A 22,314-nucleotide genomic window follows, 5' to 3' on the forward strand; every position below is an offset into this window, starting at 1 on the left:
CAAATAAAACATTCAAGTCAATCTGTCACAAAATAAGCTATATCAAAATAAAAAAAAAAAAAATAAATAAAAAATCTTTTTTTTTTTTTTAAATCGATATAAACGATATTGTCTCGTACCATATCGCGTTTGAAAATATATCGATATATATTAAAATCTCAATATATCTCCCAGCCCTAATTTAAGCGTACTCTTAAATTAAATACTTATGATTTTTGAAAACTGCGCAAAGTTATGGATAAGCCCTGAATGCAGACATCGTGACGTAGAATAGTTACAGATTACTTTTGTAATCCTGTATTTGACCCGGTCTTTGTACGTTTTGACCGTATAGAAACGTAATTCTTGCCATTTTAAGAACGAGATGAACCTGCTGGATCTACTGCCCTTACTGACTAACAACTGGTACTTTTTATTATTTTACCTCTTTTCTTATCATTTTATTTCATTTTATTTGTTATTTACTGTTTAATTATGTCTTGCCGCTTTTAATGTTGATGTAAAACACTTTGAATGACCCTGTACAAATAAACTTGACCATCTTTTTTCTCCCCAGTGAAGGGAAGTTTTCGTCCCAGCGTCCCGAGCAAACCGACAGCACTGACGTCAGCTCGCCGAGCCAGCGGTGAGAGAGTGTGTGTGTGTGTGTGTGTGTGTGTGTGTGTGTGTGTGAGTGTGTGTGTGAGACAGCATTCTAGTGTGTAACAGAGAGCTTTTATTATGCAATCTAAAGCTTGAGAGAGAAAAATGCACCAATTGTGCCAGAAACAAGCGCTTACTGTTGCTGAGACTGTGTGTTGAGTTGTTGTTGAGTTAGACTTTAATGTCCCCTAGGGACATTAGTTTTAGGCATCAAATACATGCATAGCGCATAAAACCACATACAATCGACACATACAGACAACAGATATCAGACTCAATACCACAGTAACATTAGTGAGAAACCACCAGCAGTGAACCACATTGCACATTCCTTATAGGCTAAAATTACATCTATCCCGGAAAAACCAAACCAAACCCATTTTACAATTCAAACAAGGTTATCTTATTATTATATTATTGTTACCTATAGACTCAAGAATACATTCATTCCGAATACAGAAGGCTCTAACTTGAGTTTACAACATATTTATTTTTCCACATTTCTCGTCTTTTTCTTTTTCGACGGCACATTGGGTTTTCTTTTCCACGTCTATGTAGGAAAGTGTATCCAAAGATGGATCTTCTTCTTCTCCCAGCCCCAGAGAAGATCCTCTTAGACCCCAATGACCCCCAAAGATCCTCTTACACCCCAAGTGGAGGAAACTACTGAAAACATGGTCATTAAGGATCTTTGCCTGAACATTTCCTCTCGTTTTGGTCAACGAAGATGAAGACACATTTTAGCAGAGTTTTTATTTTGTAATCTACATTTCAATCTGGTTTTTATTCCTCTACGATATTTCATTAAATATTTAATTATCCTTATCGTCTTGTAATCCACCGCTGAAGATAAACACGTTCACAGCTTTAAAGATGTATTGTATTATTGATTAATTCAATAGGTGCAACTGAGAAAACTGGACTGATCACACACACACACACAAACATCGGATCCTCGGCCAGTGGGGGAGTTTCTGCAGCTTTTTAAAAAATATGTTGTGCGGAGACGCCGTGACAACCGAACAGTTGCGTGAACGCGAGCTTCCCAGGTCGTCCTCCACGTCAAACCGAGCTCCCTCCGGACTGGAAAGGGTATCTCTGGATATTAAAAGACGGACGAGTTTAGGCGGACGCGGAGACCAAAGACGGTGTTGTGGGACTCCAGGAGGACGGACCGCGGTGCTCGTCCTGTCATAACTGCAGCTCCTCTCAAAGGTTCCCGGTCGTCCACAAATCTGGTCAAAGCCGTCGTAGTTCAAGCAAAGAAATCTTTTCCACGGAGGTCTTGACTGGAATCCCCAAAACTAGAAAAGTGAGTTTCTGCAGATGTGTCCAAAGAGAGAGACGACCATCTCTGGAGATTTAACCCACGACCGTCTGCTGCACTCAGCAGCTTTAGGTAGTGCCACGGCTGCGCCAGAGGCACGCCTCCTCCGCAGCTATGCAATAGCAATGGAGGAGGAGTGCCTCGTGCTCAGGCTTATTATTTATTCTTCCGTATAAACTTTGCGCGTAACTAGTCCCGCAGCTTTGAGAAAACACGAAAAGTAAAAACGTAGAAACGTGCGCCCTAATCGGGAATCGAGTGGTATGACTTTTATTAGCGATTTGTGCGCACGTTTTTGCGCAACGTGAGAAAACGTGCACTTTTTGGGCCATCCGGGCCTCACCACTCGCACACCGTTACTCGAAAAATTCTGAACCGATTTAGAAAGTTGTAGGCCCTGAATTTAACTACAGTCCTGTGAATTTTCAGAGCGATCGCACAAATAGTTTTCGCACGAAGTGCAAAAACATTTCCAAATTTCCTAATGGGGAGATTTTCCCATGTATGTGTGTGGCGCGGAATGTCACAAATGCCTACTGTGGATGGGAGGAGGTAAAAAAAATATTCACCTTTTTTCAAAACGGAGCAAAACTTATCTTCTCTCCAAAACCCCAACCAGTTTTTTCCTAAAATGTAAACTTTTCAAGACATGAGCTCACAAGCGAGGACTGGAAATCACTTTTTCGTCAAATCAGAGTGCGGAATGTCGGTTGGTAGAGTGTGAGAAGCCGTTAAAGATTACCTGAATTTTTATTTGTAACTCGAGCTCACGGCCAAACCGTAAAAAAGGAGACAAATAATTTTTTGTCAGAATGTAGACATAGGTGTTGGGATTAATAAAATGTGACTTTGACAGGCGGGGTATGCACAAAATTTAAACGGGGGGGGCTAGAGCGACGCCAATACCTGTCTCAGTCCCCATTCAGTGTAATGTAATCAAAAGTTTTCTTCAAAATAATCTCACTCTGTCTTCGCACTGAGCTTACTCACTCATTTTAAGGAATATCTGAATAAAATTAAGATTGGCAGAATCTGCCGGCTTCTGTGTCTCTCACGATATTTTTGTTTTTCTGCTACGAGCTACAGTTTAATCACAAATCGGATTGATTTGAGACCTTGTCAGAAGCCAAAATCTGGGTTTTTCTCACAGCCAAACCGGAAGGTTCTGAAGAGAGGTTCTTGTTGCCGGGGCAACCAGAAGTCACTGCTTGAGTCATTCCTTCAGCCAGAACTGGTCACATGACTCAGTCACTAAAGTCTTCATTTACTTTAACCTGTGAAATGGAGACGCCTAAAAGGATTCTGGAATCCCCCCCCCCTGCCCCCCACACACACACACACACACACACACACACACACACACACACACACACACACACACACACACACACACACACACACACACACACACACACACACACACACACAAATAAATACACTCCAGTAAATGCCATAACTTTTGAAAGGTTCAACATACAGAGTCGTGGGTGGTGTCATCGGACTCTGTTTTGACTCCTTCACCTTAACTGGTGAAAATTAGCCCCGCCCCTTCTTCTGATTGGTCGATATGTGATAGTTCCTATTTTCTGCAATAACTTTTGAATGGTTTGATATAGGGAATGTCATCAAAATCGCAATCATCCGGCAGTAGTCCCGTGGTGCTTCAAAATTTCCCGGGAATTTTTTGTCTAGTTATTATTATTATTCGTTGTTTCGTACGGCGAAGCCTTCAATCAAACGCGATTTATTATGTTTGATTGTGATTAATTGTGTCGTCTGTTTCCCTCCTACAGCTCCGATTCTGACCCCCAAACCCATCACGGTCTCCCAACCGGCCCCAGACCCGAACCCGGCCTCCAACAAACCCCCTGCACCTGCGGTGGCCCCCAAGACCCCGGGCCCAGCCCCGGCCCCCAAGACCCCGGGACCAGCCCCGGCCCCCAAGACCCTGGGACCGGCCAAGCCCCCGTCCCCAGACCCGAACCCGGCCTCCAGCAAACCCTCTGCACCTGCCGCGGCCCCCAAGACCCCGGGACCGGCCAAGCCCCCGTCCCCGGCCCTGAGGAAGAGCCCCAAGACCGGAACGGCGGACGCTGCCACCCCGAACCCGGAACCTCCGCTGCCTCCACGGTGAGCGAGCCGGCGGGTCTGGTTCTGGTTCAACCAGAACCAGAAGCCTGCGGTTCTGGTTGAACAAGCCGGACTCGGGCGGTAAAACGGCGCCACCTGCTGCTGGAACCGATACCTGCTGAGTCCTTTTAGCTGCCAAACTTTTCTGGGACTTTTAGGGTCATTTATGGAAAGTTTAATTCAAAATTAAAATTAAATCTGATTTAAAATTTGTAAAAATTACCATTTAAACACCTTATTCCCAATGAAAATGGCCATTCCAAATTAAACTTAATTCCGAAGTAAGTGGCTGGTTTATTCCGATTTTAAATCCGAATAGAATAATTCCGCGATCATATGCACTCATTCAAAAAATAAATAAATAAATAAAAATTAAAAAAAGAAAGAAAAGATGAAAAGAAGAAAACAAAACAAAACAGAAATAATAAAATAAAATAAATTAAAAATGTAAATAAATAAAATAATGGTAATAAAATAAAATATAAAATAAATAAATTAAAAAAAATTAAATAAATTTAAAAAAATGTATTCACTCATTCTTTTTTAAATTAATTCCGGTCTTCCTGCGCTGCTCGTTCCCTCGCCCGTCTGTCTCCATGACGCTTATATTCCAAAGTAAGTTTCAAGATGCAGCACGCAGTAAACGCTGGTCAAGAGCAGAGACCATTTATTTAATAAATAGAAATCATTAAAAGAACAGATGGAAACAGGAAACATCAAAATTGTGATCTTTTCAAAGTTGTAGCGGCTAAGTTAGTTTTTCTTCCGGTAGTTTAACTTCCGGTCCGCCCCCCTATCCAATCAGAACCTTCCCAACCCCCAGACCTGGAGAGGAATTGGAGAAAGACCATCAAACGTGTTTTCCATGTAAACCTCAATTCGGAATTACTATTTCCATGTAAACTAGAGGGAAATAGTTTAATTCTGAATTATTTAATTTGGAATAATCAATTCCGAATTACAAAACATCATGTAACCGTGGAAAACAGCTAATTTTCAGTATTCTACCAACTGTACAGTTGTTTTTTCTGCTTTCAAGACACGTTTGATTAAAAACAGGCCGCTGTGTTCAAGGACTCGAGGGTTGTAGCGCCCTACAAAATCCATTAGATTTTTCCCAAAATTTTTTTACAGTTAAAATTTTTAGGAATTCCATTTTATTCAATTTTTTACCTTTTTACTCTTATTTTGCCACCAAATAAAATGTTTTTAATGTTAATGAATTACTATAAAGCCACTAACATATTTATTGAGGCAACATAATATTGCACACTTTCCCTCAATAGTTGGAACTAGAAAGCTTCTGAGCATTTTCAGTAAAAACAAATAACTTTACATAAAAAAATAAGGTGAACTCAATTAGCTTTTTCTTCAAGTAAAAAATAAACGACTTTAAACAAAAGTAACGCTCAACTTCAGAGTTACTGTATATATTGTTACAAAGTACATATTAATACAATTCTTTCCATAAAAAAGGGCTTTAAAGTGCATCAAAAACCAGGTCAAATGCAGCAAACTTAAGGTTAAAAACAAACGACTTTTAATACTTCTTACATCTTTTCAACTTTTAGGAAAAGCTGGTCTAAGTTTCCCACCTAGCAAAGAATCTCCGTTAAAGTACATGATCGTAAGACTCTTCGCCGTTTTTAGTTTATAGGTTTATTTGGATCCCCATTAGCTACAGAAAAACTGCAGCTATTCTTCCTGGGGTCCGACACATAACACACAGAACATTACAACAAAAATTAAAGCTGCAAGCAGCGATGAACGGGCCCTCCACCCTTGTGCACGTTCAGGCTGCAGTGGAAGCTTGTATGACTTGATGTAGATTTTTCAGGACTGGACATTTAGTGGTTGACACCACCACGACTCTCTATATCAAACCATTCAAAAGTTATGGCAGAAAGTAGGAACTATCAGATATGGACCAATCAGATGAAGGGTAGGTACGCTTTTTGCCGTCTAGCGTCGCCACGGTAACGCTTTTGACTGAGAAAAGTAATGCGCGTTTTTGCAGGATGGAGACGAACATTTTGATGTATAACAAAACTGGGTGCACTTTACGGTTCGGGCCGTATTAATTGCCGAAGGAATGGCATAAATTGCGCCAAAATTACGCGATTAATTCAAAATGTTAAAAATGGCCGACTTCCTGTTGGGTTTCGGCCATGGCGCCAAGAGACTTTTCTTTAAGTTGTGACATGATACAGGTGTGTATCGATTTTCGTGCATGTACGTCAAACCGTATCGTGGGGCTTGAGGTACAAAGTTTTCTAGGGGGCGCTGTTGAGCCGTTAGGCCACGCCCATTAATGCAAACCATTAAATATCACATTTTTCACCAGGTCTGGCTTGGTGCAAAATTTGGTGACTTTTGGGGCACGTTTAGGGGGAAAAAATCGACCTAATTTGGTCGGAAGAAGGAAGAAAAAAAAAATGAGGAAAAGGAAAAAAAAAAACGAGAAATAAAATCGTACAGATACAATAGGTGTGTACTGTAAGTGCTCAGGCCCTAATTAAAAGCATACCTAAAGAGGTAGCATATTAAAAAAGAAAGGAAAAACAGAAAATAAAGAAAAAAATGAAGTCTTTCCTTTTAACATTTAGATATAAATAAAATAAAATGTCCCTCCACTACAATCCCCCCTTTGGTCTACGTTCCTCTTCCCCATAATGACAGCAGTTCAGTCATTTTCCACGATATTCCGTGTTAAAAAGTAGATTCTGTTTTTACTTGTGATCGTGGAAACCGAAGGGCCCAAGGGTTTTTGGCTTTATGTGCTTTTTTTGTTTTGTTTCCAGCCCCTCAAGTGTGAAGCTCCTCCCCCTTCGCCCTCCACCAATCAAATCCAGCCCCGGGAGGCCGCCCCCTCCATCCATGAGCTCCTCGGCCAATCAGACTGCTGCCGCTCCTCCTAAAGCAGCTCCGGCCCCGCCCACTTCACCTTCCGGACAGTTTTCTTCATTATCCTCCTCTTCTTCATCTCCTTCTCCTGGACCAACCAATCAGAGCCAGAAGGGAAAGAGGGGGCCGCCCCTGCCGCCCCGCCCCACACCGGGTCACCCCCTCTACAGCAGCTACGTGGTACGATCGCCCGCAAATGTCCTTCGGGAAACCGCCCGTCATTTAAGTTCCCTTTTTCTTTTCCTCAGAAGCAGGAAGTCCTGATCGTGCTGGACGACCCCCCCACCCCCCTGCTGGACCTGGACCCCCAACCGGAGCCCGTCCAGGACCAGGACGGCCCATCGAAACCCGCCCTGGGGGGCCTGGACCCGCCGGACTCCCAGGTTCTGCAGCAGCACACAACTCTGTTTCCAGCACGTAGAATAAAGTTGCTTCGCCAATGAAAATTATGACTAAATATCGTCGTCAACGAACCTTTACCACCTGAGGAAAACAAGACGCAACGAAAATCCTGGTCATGTGACGATAATGATAATTAAATATATAATGCAATATCGTAGAGGAATAGAAACCAGAATAAAATGTAGATTAAAAATATATATGTTGTAAACTCAAATTAGAGTCTTCTGTACTGGAATGAATTTATACTTGAGTCTATAAGGTAACAATAATATAATAATAATAACTAGACAATTTCCTCGCAGAGAGTGCCACGGCGGGCTGCTGGACATTTGTGTACATTTTGCAAGTAATAAAGGTGAAGGACTCAAAACTAAGTCTGATGACACCACACAGGATTCTCTATGTCAAACCATTCAAAAGTTATAGCAGAAAATAGGGACAACCAATCGGAATAAGGGGCGGGGTTAATTTGTATATATAATATACAAATGTATATATTTATATATACAATAATACTAATATATATATATATATATATATATATATATATATATATATATATATATATATATATATATATATATATATATATATCCCATGAACCGGTTCCCAGCAGGACTGGTGATCATCTAAGGTCAAAAGGTCAGGGTTCAGATTTCTCCATTTTCCAGGTTAAAATATATGAAGTCTGTACTGATTGAGTCATGTGACCTGTCTGGCTCAGTCTAATCAGTCAACAGCTGAGCTCTGGTTGCCCCGGCAACAAGAACCTCGAAATTAGGAATGTTCCGGACTGGCTGTGAGAAAACCCCAGCTTTTGCCTTGTGACAAGTTCTCAAATAACTCCGATTTGTGAGAAAACCATAGCTCCTAGCAGAAAAACAAAGACATCGCGAGAGACACAGAACCCGGCAGATTCTGACAATCTTAATGTTATTCAGATATTCCTTAAAATGTGTTAGTAACGGCAGTTCGAAAACAAAGTGAGAATTTTTTGAAGAAAATGTTTGATTACATTGAAGTAAATGGAGACCGAGGCAGGAATTGGCACCGCTTTAGCCTTCGCCGTTTAAATTTTGTGCATACCCCGCCTGTCAAAGTCACATTTTATGAATCCCAACACCTATGTCTACATTTTGACCAAAAATTATTTGTCCAGCTTTTACGGTTCGGCCGTGAGCTCGAGTTACAATTAAAAATTAAGGTCATTTTTTGAATGTTTCTCTCACTCTAAAAAATTAGAGCTCCACTCTAAACTTGACAAAAAAGTGATTTCCAGTCCTCGCTTGAGGGCTCATATCTTGAAAAGTGTACATCTTAGGAAAAAACAGTTTCAGGTTTGGAGAGAGAAGAGAAGTTTTCCTCCGTTTTGAAGTTTGAATGACATTTCTACGTGCAAGTATGAGAAAGATACGTGACTGCGAAAAAAGGTGAATTTTGGGTTTTTTTCGAACCTCCTTCCAGCCACAGTGTGACATTCTGCCCCATTCACTTACATGGGAAAATCTCCCGATTAGTTTGGAAATTTGGAAATGTTTTTGCACTTCGTGCAAAAACTATTTGTGCAATCGCTCTGAAAATCCACAGGACTGTAGTTAAATTCAGGGCCTACAACTTTCTAAATCGGTTCAGAATTTTTCGAGTAACGGTGTGCGAGTGGTGAGGACCCAAAGTTCTCCCAATGCATTCCGGATGGCGCTAAAAGCGCACGCCAATTGCTAATATAAGTCATAGCACACGATTCCCGCTTAAGGCGCACGTTTTCTACGTTTTTACTTTTCGCGTTTTCTCAAAGCTGCGGGACTAGTTACGCCCTGAAGTTTTGTCCGGAAAATGAATAATAAGATGAAACGCACACAATAACAATAGTGCCTCTGGCTGCGCCAAGAGGCACTGCTCCTCCATTGCTATTGTATAGCTATGGAGGAGGCGTGCCACTTGGCACAGCCGTGGCACTAACTAGAAAATTTCCTCGCAGAAATTTTGAGAGTGCCACGGGGGACCGCTGCCCATTTGTGTACATTGCTGCATTTTTCAGCAATAAAGGTGAAGGACTCAAAACTAAGTCCGATGACACCACCCACGACTCTATGTCAAACCATTCAAAAATTATAGCATTTACTGGGGTGTATTTACTGTGTGTGTGTGTGGGGGGGGGGGGTCGGCTAAGATCAAAGGTCGGGGGACAGATTTCCCAGAATTCTTTTAGGCGTCTCCAGTTTTCAGGTTAAAGTATATGAAGACTTTAGTGACTGACCAGTTGTGGCTGAAGGAATGAGTCAGCAGCTGACTTCTGGTTGCCCCGGCAACAAGAACCTCTCTTCAGAACCTTCCGGTTTGGCTGTGAGAAAAACCCAGATTTTGCCTTTTGACAAGGTCTCAAATAACTCTGATTTGTGATAAAACCGTAGCTCTTACCAAAAAAACGAAAACATCGTGAGAGACACAGAAGCCGGCAGATTCTGACAATCTTAATTTTATTCAGATATTCCTTAAAATGAGTGAGTGAGCTCAGTGCGAAGAGAGAGTGAGATTCTTTTGAAAAAAACGTTTGATTACATTGCAGTCAATGGAGACCGAGGCAGGTAATGGCGCCGCTCTAGCATCCCCCGTTTAAATTTTGTGCATACCCCGTCTGTCAAAGACGCATTTTATGAATCCCAGCACCTATGTCTACATTCTGACCAAAAATTATTGGTCTCCTTTTTACGGTTTGGCCGTGAGCTCGAGTTACAAATAAAAATTCGGGTTATTTTTGTACTGTCTCTCCCAAATGTTTGAATGACATTTCTACGTGCAAGTATGAGAAAGTTAGGTGACTCAGAAAAAAGGTGAATTTTGGCTTTTTGTAACCTCCTCCCATCCACAGTATGACATTCCGCGCCACACACATACATGGGAAAAATCTCCCCATTAGTTTGGAAATTTGGAAATCTTTTTGCACTTCGTTCGAAAACTATTTCTGCGATCGCTCTGAAATTTCACAGGACTGTAGTTAAATTCAGGGCCTACAACTTTCTAAATCGGTTCCGAATTTTTCGAGTAACGGTGTGCGAGTGGTGAGGCCCCGAAGTTCTCCCAATGCGTTCCGGATGGCCCCAAAAAATGCACGTTTTCGCACGTTGGGCGAAAACGTGCGCACCAATCGCTAATAAAAGTCATACCACTCGATTCCTGATTAGGGCGCACGTTTCTACGTTTTTACTTTTCGCGTTTTCTCAAAGCTGCGGGACTAGTTACGCGCCGAAGTTTATATGGAAGAATAAATAAAAAAAAGCTTGAGCAATAATAAGAGTGCCTTGTGCTGCGCACGAGGCACTCCTCCTCCATAGCTATTGCATAGCTATGGAGGAGGAGTGCCTCTGGCGCAGCCGTGGCACTAATAATAAAAAACAGGCAGGATAACAATAGATTCCTCGGGGCCCTGTGGCACTAGTAAGATAACCTTGTTTGAATTGTAAAACAGGTTTGGCTAAATACAATCTTTGACTAAAACTAGACTAAAATGGTCCTGGACAGTTGTGACTAAAATAAGACTAAAATGCTCAGACTTTTAGTCGACTGAAACTTGACACGACTAAAAGGAGAATGAACGTGACTAAAACTAATAAAATGAAATATGAAATAAAATGATAGCTGGACCCAAAGATTAGACTAAAACTAAAACATGCTGACAACAACAACACTAGTGTAGAAGCTTCCCGCCGTTTGTTGACGCCTCTCTCTTGTTGGTCTTCAGTCTATCTTGCCGGAGCAGCCCGCCGAGCAGAAGGAGCAGCCGGATCGCCCCCCCGTCAGGTCAGACCCCGATCAGAAACCCTCCCCCCCTCCCCCTGCAGCTGTTTCAGAGGTGGTGACCCCGCAGTGTCTCCGCAGCGGCCCGCGCTGCGCCGCCCTGTTCGACTACGAGGGCGAGGAGGACGACGAGCTCACCTTCTCCCAGGGCGACGTCATCGCCCTGCTGGAGCTGCTGGGGGACGAGTGGGGCCGGGGCCGGATCCACGGCCGGGTGGGGGCCTTCCCGCTGAGCTTCACCCAGGTGCTGGAGCCCCTCCCACAGCCGGGGCCCCTCCCACAGCTGGAGCCCCTCCCACAGCCGGGGCCCCTCCCACAGCCGGAGCCCGCGGAGACGGCCGTGACGGACAGCTCAGGTGAGATGTCAGAGCTCTTCTCGACCTCAACACTCAGCATCCACTAGGCTTGGGCGGTATTACTTAGGGTGCGTCCCAATTCTCCCCCTCGCCCTCGTTTTCATCCCTCCCCCTAAATTTTGCGCGTTCCCGTGAGGGTAGTGGTGTCCCAATTCCTCTTTTCACCTAGGGGGAGGGGGCATAACGAGGGCAAGGAGCTGAAAATAGACCCTTCACATCGAGTGATTTCACATGCTGACTTCACGAGTGAGGGGGTATAAAAATTTCCCAGAATGCTTTTCGTCGTCATTTGCGGACTGAATCCAAAAAAAAACCATGGCGGACATTTTTTTATTTTTTAGTGATTAAAATCAATATTTTGAGTTAGTTTCTGCATAAAATGCATTTTGATTACATTTCTAGTGAGAAATATATATTTTACTTTCATAATATTCACTCAGTGAATGTACATAATCCCTTTTTTGTCCGTAATCGCACCGGAGTAAAGGCTGTTAGGTTACGCCGTAGGCTACGTAACCTACGCCGTAGGCTCTGCGTCGATTTGACTCGAGGGGCAAACAGGCAGACTTGTCTCAGACTGTGACCAAGGGAGCAAGCATTTTTTAGTGGGAAATAGAGAGAAATAATCCTGTGACTCATCAGATTTGTTTTGGATGTTTCTGATATAATAGTTTTCAGAAACCACAAAGCTGTTATCTGGGTAATTTACACACTTTCAGATAAAGCTGAAGTGAAGATAGCGGAGCTGATTTATGGTTCCGCGTTAAATCGACGCAGAGTCTACGGCGTAGGTTACGCGGCGACGCGCGCCATACGCCGTACCCTACGCCGTAGGTTCTGCGTCGATTTAACGCGGACCCATAAACTCCGGAGCCGGCAGGCAGAAATCTCTAAATTTTCGGAGCAAATTTCTTAACAGGCGTAGCTACAACTGTTAGATTTCATCTATTAAACCAACATCTTCCTAAATGATTTATTTCAGCCAGCGTAATTCTCAACAGAGCCGCAGGTTTCTCTCCCGGGACGACGGCGCTGGGTCGACCCAGCGATCACGTCTGTTCTCGGGCTGTGAGCTGCTGCTGTTACCATGGTAACAGCTGCTGCTGCTTCCCGGGGGCGGCGGCTCTTCTCATCTCCGAAAACATCGGGTCAAATTTCTTAACAGGCGTTATTTGGATAAACTGAGCCCCGGTTGGGGATCTTAACGGTTACTTTTACGCCTGAAAAAATATTAAAACTTAATAAAGTGCCATATTAATAGCGCTACAGCTGAAATTAAAACAGCTTTTGGCTCTCAGCTTCCTGATCAGAGTAGGGATGAAAACGAGGGTTAGGGGGCCAAGTGTCCTAGATCTCAAGTGCCCTAAAATCTCCCCCTTCTTTTTTAGGTGGTAGGGAAGAAAAGAAGGGTGAGTGGAGAAAAGCAGGGGGAGATTGGGCCTTATTGGTGGTCTAGGTCGGGGCTGATAAGGGGAAAAAACCCTTATCAGCCCCGACCCAGACCACAACACAGCATTGTGGATATATAAGAATCAAGCATTGCAAAGTTACAGACAAATGAATGAGTTAGAAAATAGATACAAAATTAACTAGATTTAAAAAAAAAGTAAATACAAAATTAATAAAAAAAATTAAATTAAATTTAAAAAATAAATAAATAAATTTTTAAAAAAGGGGGGGGGGGGGGGGTGAAGCTACTCAGAGACTACCGTTGTGGGTTTCTCAAAAAAAGGGGCACCACAATCTGTAAAATGTTTTCTCTGATCCTCGGATAGTATATCTGATGTTCTCCAGATTCATGCATAACATTGATAGATTTTGAGTTTTATTTCGGTTTTATTTTGGATACAGCATAATACAACAAAGAAATAGTCCAATATTTTAAATGGCACTGTAAAGGTACAGGCTGAAGCCGAGGCTTATTATTACGCTTTTATGAACCTCCACTCAGGAGGTTTTATACTAAACAAAACTAGTCATTTGGATTCAAACTTTGAAAAAGAATGGATACATTGGACAAATAACAGAGGTATCTAGTAGGGATGGGCGGTATGGACTAAAAAATGTATCACGATAATTTCTGGCATTTATCCCGATAACGATAAAAATGACGATAAAAAAAAAACAATTCAACTCCATCTTTTTAACTATAAATCTATCACCACATTCAGTCTTTGGAGCCTTTCTTTCTTTCTTTCTTTCATTCTTTCTTTCTTTCTTTCTTTCTTTCTTTCTTTCTTTCTTTCTTTCTTTCTTTCTTTCTTTCTTTCTTTCTTTCTTTCTTTCTTTCTTTCTTTCTTTCTTTCTTTCTTTCTTTCTTTCTTTCTTTCTTTCTTTCTTTCTTTCTTTCTTTCTTTCTTTCTTTCTTTCTTTCTTTCTTTCTTTCTTTCTTTCTTTCTTTCTTTCTTTCTTTCTTTCTTTCTTTCTTTCTTCCTTCCTTCCTTCCTTCCTTCCTTCCTTCCTTCCTTCCTTCACGTATCTTGTGCGTCGATTTAACGCAGAATCATAAATCATCTTTACACGAAAACACCAACAGGAATTTATCATTTTTACCGTGAGATACAAATTCTTACCGTGGGGAATTTTTTGGACGGTTTATCGTGAACGGTAAAATATCCCCCATTCCTAGTATTTAGACAAGAAGCAAAGACAAAAACAAAACAAAAAACATACTATAAATTACAAGGAGTGATAAATGAAGTGGTTCTTGGCAAGAGACTGTTTAGCGCGGAGAGCAGAGGTTATGAGTAGGGTGTGTAAAAAGAATTTAACATAACAACAACATAACGGTGGTTAAATATTGGGATCAACAACTGTTTGTTCAGCAAGTTTCAGGTCATGATTTATATGGACGGTCTGCCAAAGAAGGTTCCAAGATGGTGAACATAATTCTCATTTTGGGTAAATATCATATACATAAAAATAAATGGAAAAACAGCAAAGCCTCCATAGTCTGTTTTAAAAACGAAATAAAACATTTAATAACATCTATTAAGGTACTTTCAAAAGAAAATCAGTCTATACATGATTTATATGAAACCATGTTAAAGTCTCTTGCTCTTTAATTTACAAATCTTGCTACGCTTTTGTTGAAATGTCTACCCCTGTGATTATTTTATTTTGTGATTATTTTATTTATTTATTTATTTTTTTTATTTAATCTAGAAGATTATCTTGGAAAAAAATGTATAGATTTACATGTTTGCTTGTGTGTTGTGAACTTATGTTTCAGTTGCAAACTAATGTTTCCTCAAAGGAATTTTGTACTTTTGAAATGTTGAATAAAGTTTGTTAAAAAAAAAACAAAAAAACATATTTCTGCCCACGCCACCGGTTACAACCTGACGCATCTCTGACACGGATCTCCGTTTGTCTCCGTTTGTCTCCGTTTGACTCCGTTTGTCTCCGTTTGACTCCGTTTGTCTCCGTTTGACTCCGTCTGTCTCCGTCTGACTCCGTCTGTCTCCGTTTGACTCCGTTTGTCTCCGTTTGTCTCCGTTTGACTCCGTTTGTCTCCGTCTGTCTCCGTCTGTCTCCGTCTGTCTCCGTGTGTCTCCGTCTGTCTCCAGCAGGATCGGCGACGTCCCGGAGCCCGGACCCGCAGCAGCCGGGCCGGGGTGAGTGGGCGCTGGCTCTGTTCCCTTTCCCCGGCCAGACGGCCGACGACCTGAGCTTCCACAAGGGGGCGCTGATCCGGGTGACGGAGCACGTGGACGCGGAGTGGAGGCGGGGCCGCCTGGAGGGCCGGGAGGGGCTTTACCCAGCATCCTTCACTCAGCCCTGCCCAGGTACCACAGCAGTTCTGACCCGGGGTTCCCCTCCCTAAACCACTTCCTTTACTGCGTTTTACTCCCTAAACCACTTCCTTTACTGTGTTTTACTCCCTAAACCACTTCCTTTACTGCGTTTTACTCCCTAAACCACTTTACTGTGTTTTACTCCCTAAACCACTTCCTTTACTGTGTTTTACTCTCTAAACCACTTCCTTTACTGTGTTTTACTCCCTAAACCACTTTACTGTGTTTTACTCCCTAAACCACTTCCTTTACTGTGTTTTACTCCCTAAACCACTTCCTTTACTGTGTTTTACTCCCTAAACCACTTCCTTTACTGCGTTTTACTCCCTAAACCACTTCCTTTACTGCGTTTTACTCCCTAAACCACTTCCTTTACTGCGTTTTACTCCCTAAACCACTTCCTTTACTGCGTTTTACTCCCTAAACCACTTCCTTTACTGCGTTTTACTCCCTAAACCACTTCCTTTACCGTGTTTTACTCCCTAAACCACTTCCTTTACTGTGTTTTACTCCTTAAACCACTTCCTTTACTGTGTTTCACTCCCTAAACCACTTCCTTTACTGCGTTTTACTCCCTAAACCACTTCCTTTACCGTGTTTTACTCCCTAAACCACTTCCTTTACTGTGTTTTACTCCTTAAACCACTTCCTTTACTGTGTTTCACTCCCTAAACCACTTCCTTTACTGTGTTTCACTCCCTAAACCACTTCCTTTACTGTGTTTTACTCCCTAAACCACTTCCTTTACTCCCTAAACCACTTCCTTTACTGCGTTTTACTCCCTAAACCGCTTCCTTTACTGTGTTTTACTCCCTAAACCACTTCCTTTACTGTGTTTTACTGTGTTTTACTCCCTAAACCACTTCCTTTACTGTGTTTTACTGTGTTTTACTCCCTAAACCACTTCCTTTACCGTGTTTTACTCCCTAAACCACTTCCTTTACTGTGTTTTACTCCTTAAACCACTTCCTTTACTGTGTTTTACTCCCTAAACCACTTCCTTTACTGTGTTTTACTCCCTAAACCACTTCCTTTACCGTGTTTTACTCCCTAAACCACTTCCTTTACTGTGTTTTACTCCCAAAACCACTTCCTTTACTCCCTAAACCACTTCCTTTACTCCCTAAACCACTTCCTTTACTGCGTTTTACTCCCTAAACCGCTTCCTTTACTGTGTTTTACTCCCTAAACCACTTCCTTTACTGTGTTTTACTCCCTAAACCACTTCCTTTACTGTGTTTTACTGTGTTTTACTCCCTAAACCACTTCCTTTACCGTGTTTTACTCCCTAAACCACTTCCTTTACTGTGTTTTACTCCTTAAACCACTTCCTTTACTGTGTTTTACTCCCTAAACCACTTCCTTTACTGTGTTTTACTCCCTAAACCACTTCCTTTACTGCGTTTTACTCCCTAAACCACTTCCTTTACTCCCTAAACCACTTCCTTTACTGCGTTTTACTCCCTAAACCGCTTCCTTTACTGTGTTTTACTCCCTAAACCACTTCCTTTACTGTGTTTTACTGTGTTTTACTCCCTAAACCACTTCCTTTACTGTGTTTTACTCCCTAAACCGCTTCCTTTACTGTGTTTTACTCCCTAAACCACTTCCTTTACTGTGTTTTACTCCCTAAACCACTTCCTTTACTGTGTTTTACTCCCTAAACCACTTCCTTTACTGCGTTTTACTCCCTAAACCACTTCCTTTACTGTGTTTTACTCCCTAAACCACTTCCTTTACTGTTTTACTCCCTAAACCACTTCCTTTACTGTTTTACTCCCTAAACTACTTCCTTTACTGTGTTTTACTCCCTAAACCACTTCCTTCACTGTGTTTTACTCCCTAAACCACTTCCTTTACTGTGTTTTACTCCCTAAACCACTTCCTTTACTGTGTTTTACTCCCTAAACCAATTCCTTTACTGTGTTTTACTGCGTTTTACTCCCTAAACCACTTCCTTTACTGCGTTTTACTCCCTAAACCGCTTCCTTTACTGTGTTTTACTGTGTTTTACTGTGTTTTACTCCCTAAACCACTTCCTTTACTGTGTTTTACTCCCTAAACCACTTCCTTTACTGCGTTTTACTCCCTAAACCACTTCCTTTACTGTTTTACTCCCTAAACCACTTCCTTTACTGTTTTACTCCCTAAACCACTTCCTTTACTGTGTTTTACTCCCTAAACCACTTCCTTTACTGTGTTTTACTCCCTAAACCACTTCCTTTACTGCGTTTTACTCCCTAAACCACTTCCTTTACTGTGTTTTACTCCCTAAACCACTTCCTTTACTGCGTTTTACTCCCTAAACCACTTCCTTTACTGTGTTTTACTCCCTAAACCGCTTCCTTTACTGTGTTTTACTCCCTAAACCACTTCCTTTACTGTGTTTTACTCCCTAAACTACTTCCTTTACTGTGTTTTACTCCCTAAACCACTTCCTTTACTGTTTTACTCCCTAAACCACTTCCTTTACTGTTTTACTCCCTAAACTACTTCATTTACTGTGTTTTACTCCCTAAACCACTTCCTTTACTGCGTTTTACTCCCTAAACCACTTCCTTTACTGCGTTTTACTCCCTAAACCACTTCCTTTAATGTGTTTTACTCCCTAAACCACTTCCTTTACCGTGTTTTACTCCCTTAACCACTTCCTTTACTGTTTTACTCCCTAAACTACTTCCTTTACTGTGTTTTACTCCCTAAACCACTTCCTTTACTGTGTTTTACTCCCTAAACCACTTCCTTTACTGTGTTTTACTCCCTAAACCACTTCCTTTACTGCGTTTTACTCCCTAAACCACTTCCTTTACTGCGTTTTACTCCCTAAACTACTTCCTTTACTGTGTTTTACTCCCTAAACCACTTCCTTTACTGTGTTTTACTCCCTAAACCACTTCCTTTACTGCGTTTTACTCCCTAAACCACTTCCTTTACTGCCTTACTCCCTAAACCACTTCCTTTACTGTGTTTTACTCCCTAAACCACTTCCTTTACTGTGTTTTACTCCCTAAACCACTTCCTTTACTGTGTTTTACTCCCTAAACCACTTCCTTTACTGTGTTTGACTCCCTAAACCACTTCCTTTACTGTGTTTTACTCCCTAAACCACTTCCTTTACTGTGTTTTACTCCCTAAACCACTTCCTTTACTGTGTTTTACTCCCTAAACCACTTCCTTTACCGTGTTTTACTGTGTTTTACTCCCTAAACCACTTCCTTTACTGCGTTTTACTCCCTAAACCACTTCCTTTACTGCGTTTTACTCCCTAAACCACTTCCTTTACTCCCTAAACCACTTCCTTTACTGCGTTTTACTCCCTAAACCACTTCCTTTACTGCGTTTTACTCCCTAAACCACTTCCTTTACTGTGTTTTACTCCCTAAACCACTTCCTTTACTGTGTTTTACTCCCTAAACCACTTCCTTTACTGTGTTTTACTCCCTAAACCACTTCCTTTACTGCGTTTTACTCCCTAAACCACTTCCTTTACTGTGTTTTACTCCCTAAACCACTTCCTTTACTGCGTTTTACTCCCTAAACCACTTCCTTTACTGCGTTTTACTCCCTAAACCACTTCCTTTACTGCGTTTTACTCCCTAAACCACTTCCTTTACTGCGTTTTACTCCCTAAACCACTTCCTTTACTCCCTAAACCACTTCCTTTACTGCGTTTTACTCCCTAAACCACTTCCTTTACTGTGTTTTACTCCCTAAACCACTTCCTTTACTGTGTTTTACTCCCTAAACCACTTCTTTTACTGCGTTTTACTCCCTAAACCACTTCCTTTACTGCGTTTTACTCCCTAAACCACTTCCTTTACTGCGTTTTACTCCCTAAACCACTTCCTTTACTGCGTTTTACTCCCTAAACCACTTCCTTTACTGCGTTTTACTCCCTAAACCACTTCCTTTACTGCGTTTTACTCCCTAAACCACTTCCTTTACTGTTTTACTCCCTAAACCACTTCCTTTACTGCGTTTTACTCCCTAAACCACTTCCTTTACTGTGTTTTACTCCCTAAACCACTTCCTTTACTGCGTTTTACTCCCTAAACCACTTCCTTTACGGTGTTTTACTCCCTAAACCACTTCCTTTACTGCGTTTTACTCCCTAAACCACTTCCTTTACTCCCTAAACCACTTCCTTTACGGTGTTTTACTCCCTAAACCACTTCCTTTACTGCGTTTTACTCCCTAAACCACTTCCTTTACTCCCTAAACCACTTCCTTTACTGCGTTTTACTCCCTAAACCACTTCCTTTACTGTGTTTTACTCCCTAAACCACTTCCTTTACTGTGTTTTACTCCCTAAACCACTTTACTGTGTTTTACTCCCTAAACCAATTCCTTTACTCCCTAAACCACTTTACTGCGTTTTACTCCCTAAACCACTTCCTTTACTGCGTTTTACTCCCTAAACCACTTCCTTTACTCCCTAAACCACTTCCTTTACTGCGTTTTACTCCCTAAACCACTTCCTTTACTGTGTTTTACTCCCTAAACCACTTTACTGTGTTTTACTCCCTAAACCAATTCCTTTACTCCCTAAACCACTTTACTGCGTTTTACTCCCTAAACCACTTCCTTTACTGCGTTTTACTCCCTAAACCACTTACTTTACTGTGTTTTACTCCCTAAACCACTTCCTTTACTGTGTTTTACTCCCTAAACCACTTCCTTTACTGTGTTTTACTCCTAAACCGCTTCCTTTACTGTGTTTTACTCCCTAAACCGCTTCCTTTACTGTGTTTTACTCCCTAAACCACTTCCTCTACTCCCTAAATCACTTCCTTTACTGTGTTTTACTCCTAAACCGCTTCCTTTACTGTGTTTTACTCCCTAAACCACTACCTTTACTGCGTTTTACTCCTTAAACCACTTCCTTTACTGTGTTTTACTCCCTAAACCACTTCCTATACTCCCTAAACCACTTCCTTTACTGTGTTTTACTCCCTAAACCACTTCCTTTACTGCGTTTTACTCCCTAAACCACTTCCTTTACTGTGTTTTACTCCCTAAACCACTTCCTTTACTGTGTTTTACTCCCTAAACCACTTCCTTTACTCCGTTTTACTCCCTAAACCACTTCCTTTACTGTGTTTTACTCCCTAAACCACTTCCTTTACCGTGTTTTACTCCCTAAACCACTTCCTTTACCGTGTTTTACTCCCTAAACCACTTCCTTTACTGTGTTTTACTCCCTAAACCACTTCCTTTACTGTGTTTTACTCCCTAAACCACTTCCTTTACTGTGTTTTACTCCCTAAACCACTTCCTTTACTGTTTTACTCCCTAAACCACTTCCTTTACTGTGTTTTACTCCCTAAACCACTTCCTTTACTGTGTTTTACTCTCTAAACCACTTCCTTTACTGTGTTTTACTCCCTAAACCACTCTCCTTTACTGCGTTTTACTCCCTAAACCACTTCCTTTACTGCGTTTTACTCCCTAAACCACTTCCTTTACTGTGTTTTACTCTTTAAACCACTTCCTTTACTGTGTTTTACTCCCTAAACCACTTCCTTTACTGCGTTTTACTCCCTAAACCACTTCCTTTACTGCGTTTTACTCCCTAAACCACTTCCTTTACCGTGTTTTACTCCCTAAACCACTTCCTTTACTGTTTTACTCCCTAAACCACTTCCTTTACTGCGTTTTACTCCCTAAACCACTTCCTTTACTGTGTTTTACTGTGTTTTACTCCCTAAACCACTTCCTTTACTGTGTTTTACTCCCTAAACCACTTCCTTTACTGTGTCTTACTCCCTAAACCACTTCCTTTACTGCGTTTTACTCCCTAAACCACTTCCTTTACTGTGTTTTACTCCCTAAACCACTTCCTTTACTGTGTTTTACTCCCTAAACCACTTCCTTTACTGTGTTTTACTCCCTAAACCACTTCCTTTACTGTGTTTTACTCCCTAAACCACTTCCTTTACCGTGTTTTACTCCCTAAACCACTTCCTTTACTGTGTTTTACTTCCTAAACCACTTCCTTGTCTCTTGCCAGGCCGTCATTGTAAATAAGAATGTTCTTAATGACCTGCCTGGTTAAATAAAGGTGAATGACTGAATGAATATCAAATAAAGTGATAGAATTGTTTTTTTTTTCTCTTTATCGTATAATGTTCACAAAGTCTAATGCAATTCACGTCATGGGTCGTGTATTTTGAAGGATCAAATAATCAATATCCCATACTATCAATCTTACATCGTGCAAGAAATGATGGGCGTGACAATCAAAGTTTGAAAATCGACTGTGCGCAGAAGCACAATGTAGCATTTCTTGGCAAGTAGCGAGGATTGTCAGAACACCGGACCAGATCAGGATTAGCTAGTTAGTTAGTGAATCTTTATTTCAGTCAATTATCAGCATAAACAATCAATAAGCAAGATAATAAACATCTACAGGTTTTTATTTGGTCAACATGGTGATTATTTTGACCGAAAAGGTCTGGACTTGAAGCATAAAGATGATCTTGCCTTTTAACATAATAGAATGTACAAAAAGAACAAATGAAGTATCATGAGGTTACACAAAATATTAATAATAATGATAGCTGTAATAACTGTAATAATAGTAATAGTAATAATAATGTTAATAATAATAATGATAGCTCTGAAAACAGAAAGTGAAAAGATGCTAAAGGAACCAACAAAACCAATTTAAGTTGTAATTTCATCTCATGCATGTGAATTGTGTCTATACATCAAATCCTACATACTATACATGCATATGTTCATACCGGTACATAAACACACACACACACACCTACACGCATGCATGTGTACATTCTTCTTTGTTTGCTAATTCTGCTTCTATATAAGTGTCCATTACCTTTGCTTTGAATAATGGCTTCTATGCTTTTATTGAGTTTGCTAATTTAAGGTCGTTGTTTAATGAGTTCCACAGTTTTACTCCTAAAACGGATAAACATCTGCCCTTTCTGTTTGTTCTTAC

At 41.2% G+C, this 22,314-nt stretch overlaps 1 protein-coding gene across 2 annotated transcripts in view; it reads left to right on the forward strand.

Annotated features, from left to right (window-relative positions):
• The window catches only part of LOC133420132 (SH3 domain-containing protein 19-like), a 64,886-nt gene that overhangs the window by 37,781 nt on the left and 4,791 nt on the right, over positions 1 to 22,314 (forward strand). Inside the window, exons 8-14 of one of the 2 annotated variants that reach the window (XM_061709719.1) lie at positions 557 to 625; positions 3,763 to 4,099; positions 6,901 to 7,180; positions 7,252 to 7,386; positions 11,145 to 11,203; positions 11,282 to 11,556; positions 15,126 to 15,344. In XM_061709719.1, coding sequence (XP_061565703.1) covers positions 557 to 625; positions 3,763 to 4,099; positions 6,901 to 7,180; positions 7,252 to 7,386; positions 11,145 to 11,203; positions 11,282 to 11,556; positions 15,126 to 15,344 — 1,374 coding nt within the window. Of the gene's footprint in view, positions 1 to 556; positions 626 to 3,762; positions 4,100 to 6,900; positions 7,184 to 7,251; positions 7,387 to 11,144; positions 11,204 to 11,281; positions 11,557 to 15,125; positions 15,345 to 22,314 lie in introns of both variants that reach the window. The other variant, XM_061709718.1, reaches the window with a different exon arrangement.

The sequence above is a fragment of the Cololabis saira genome, chromosome 20 (assembly GCF_033807715.1).
Source record: "Cololabis saira isolate AMF1-May2022 chromosome 20, fColSai1.1, whole genome shotgun sequence".
Classification (NCBI taxonomy): domain Eukaryota; kingdom Metazoa; phylum Chordata; class Actinopteri; order Beloniformes; family Belonidae; genus Cololabis; species Cololabis saira.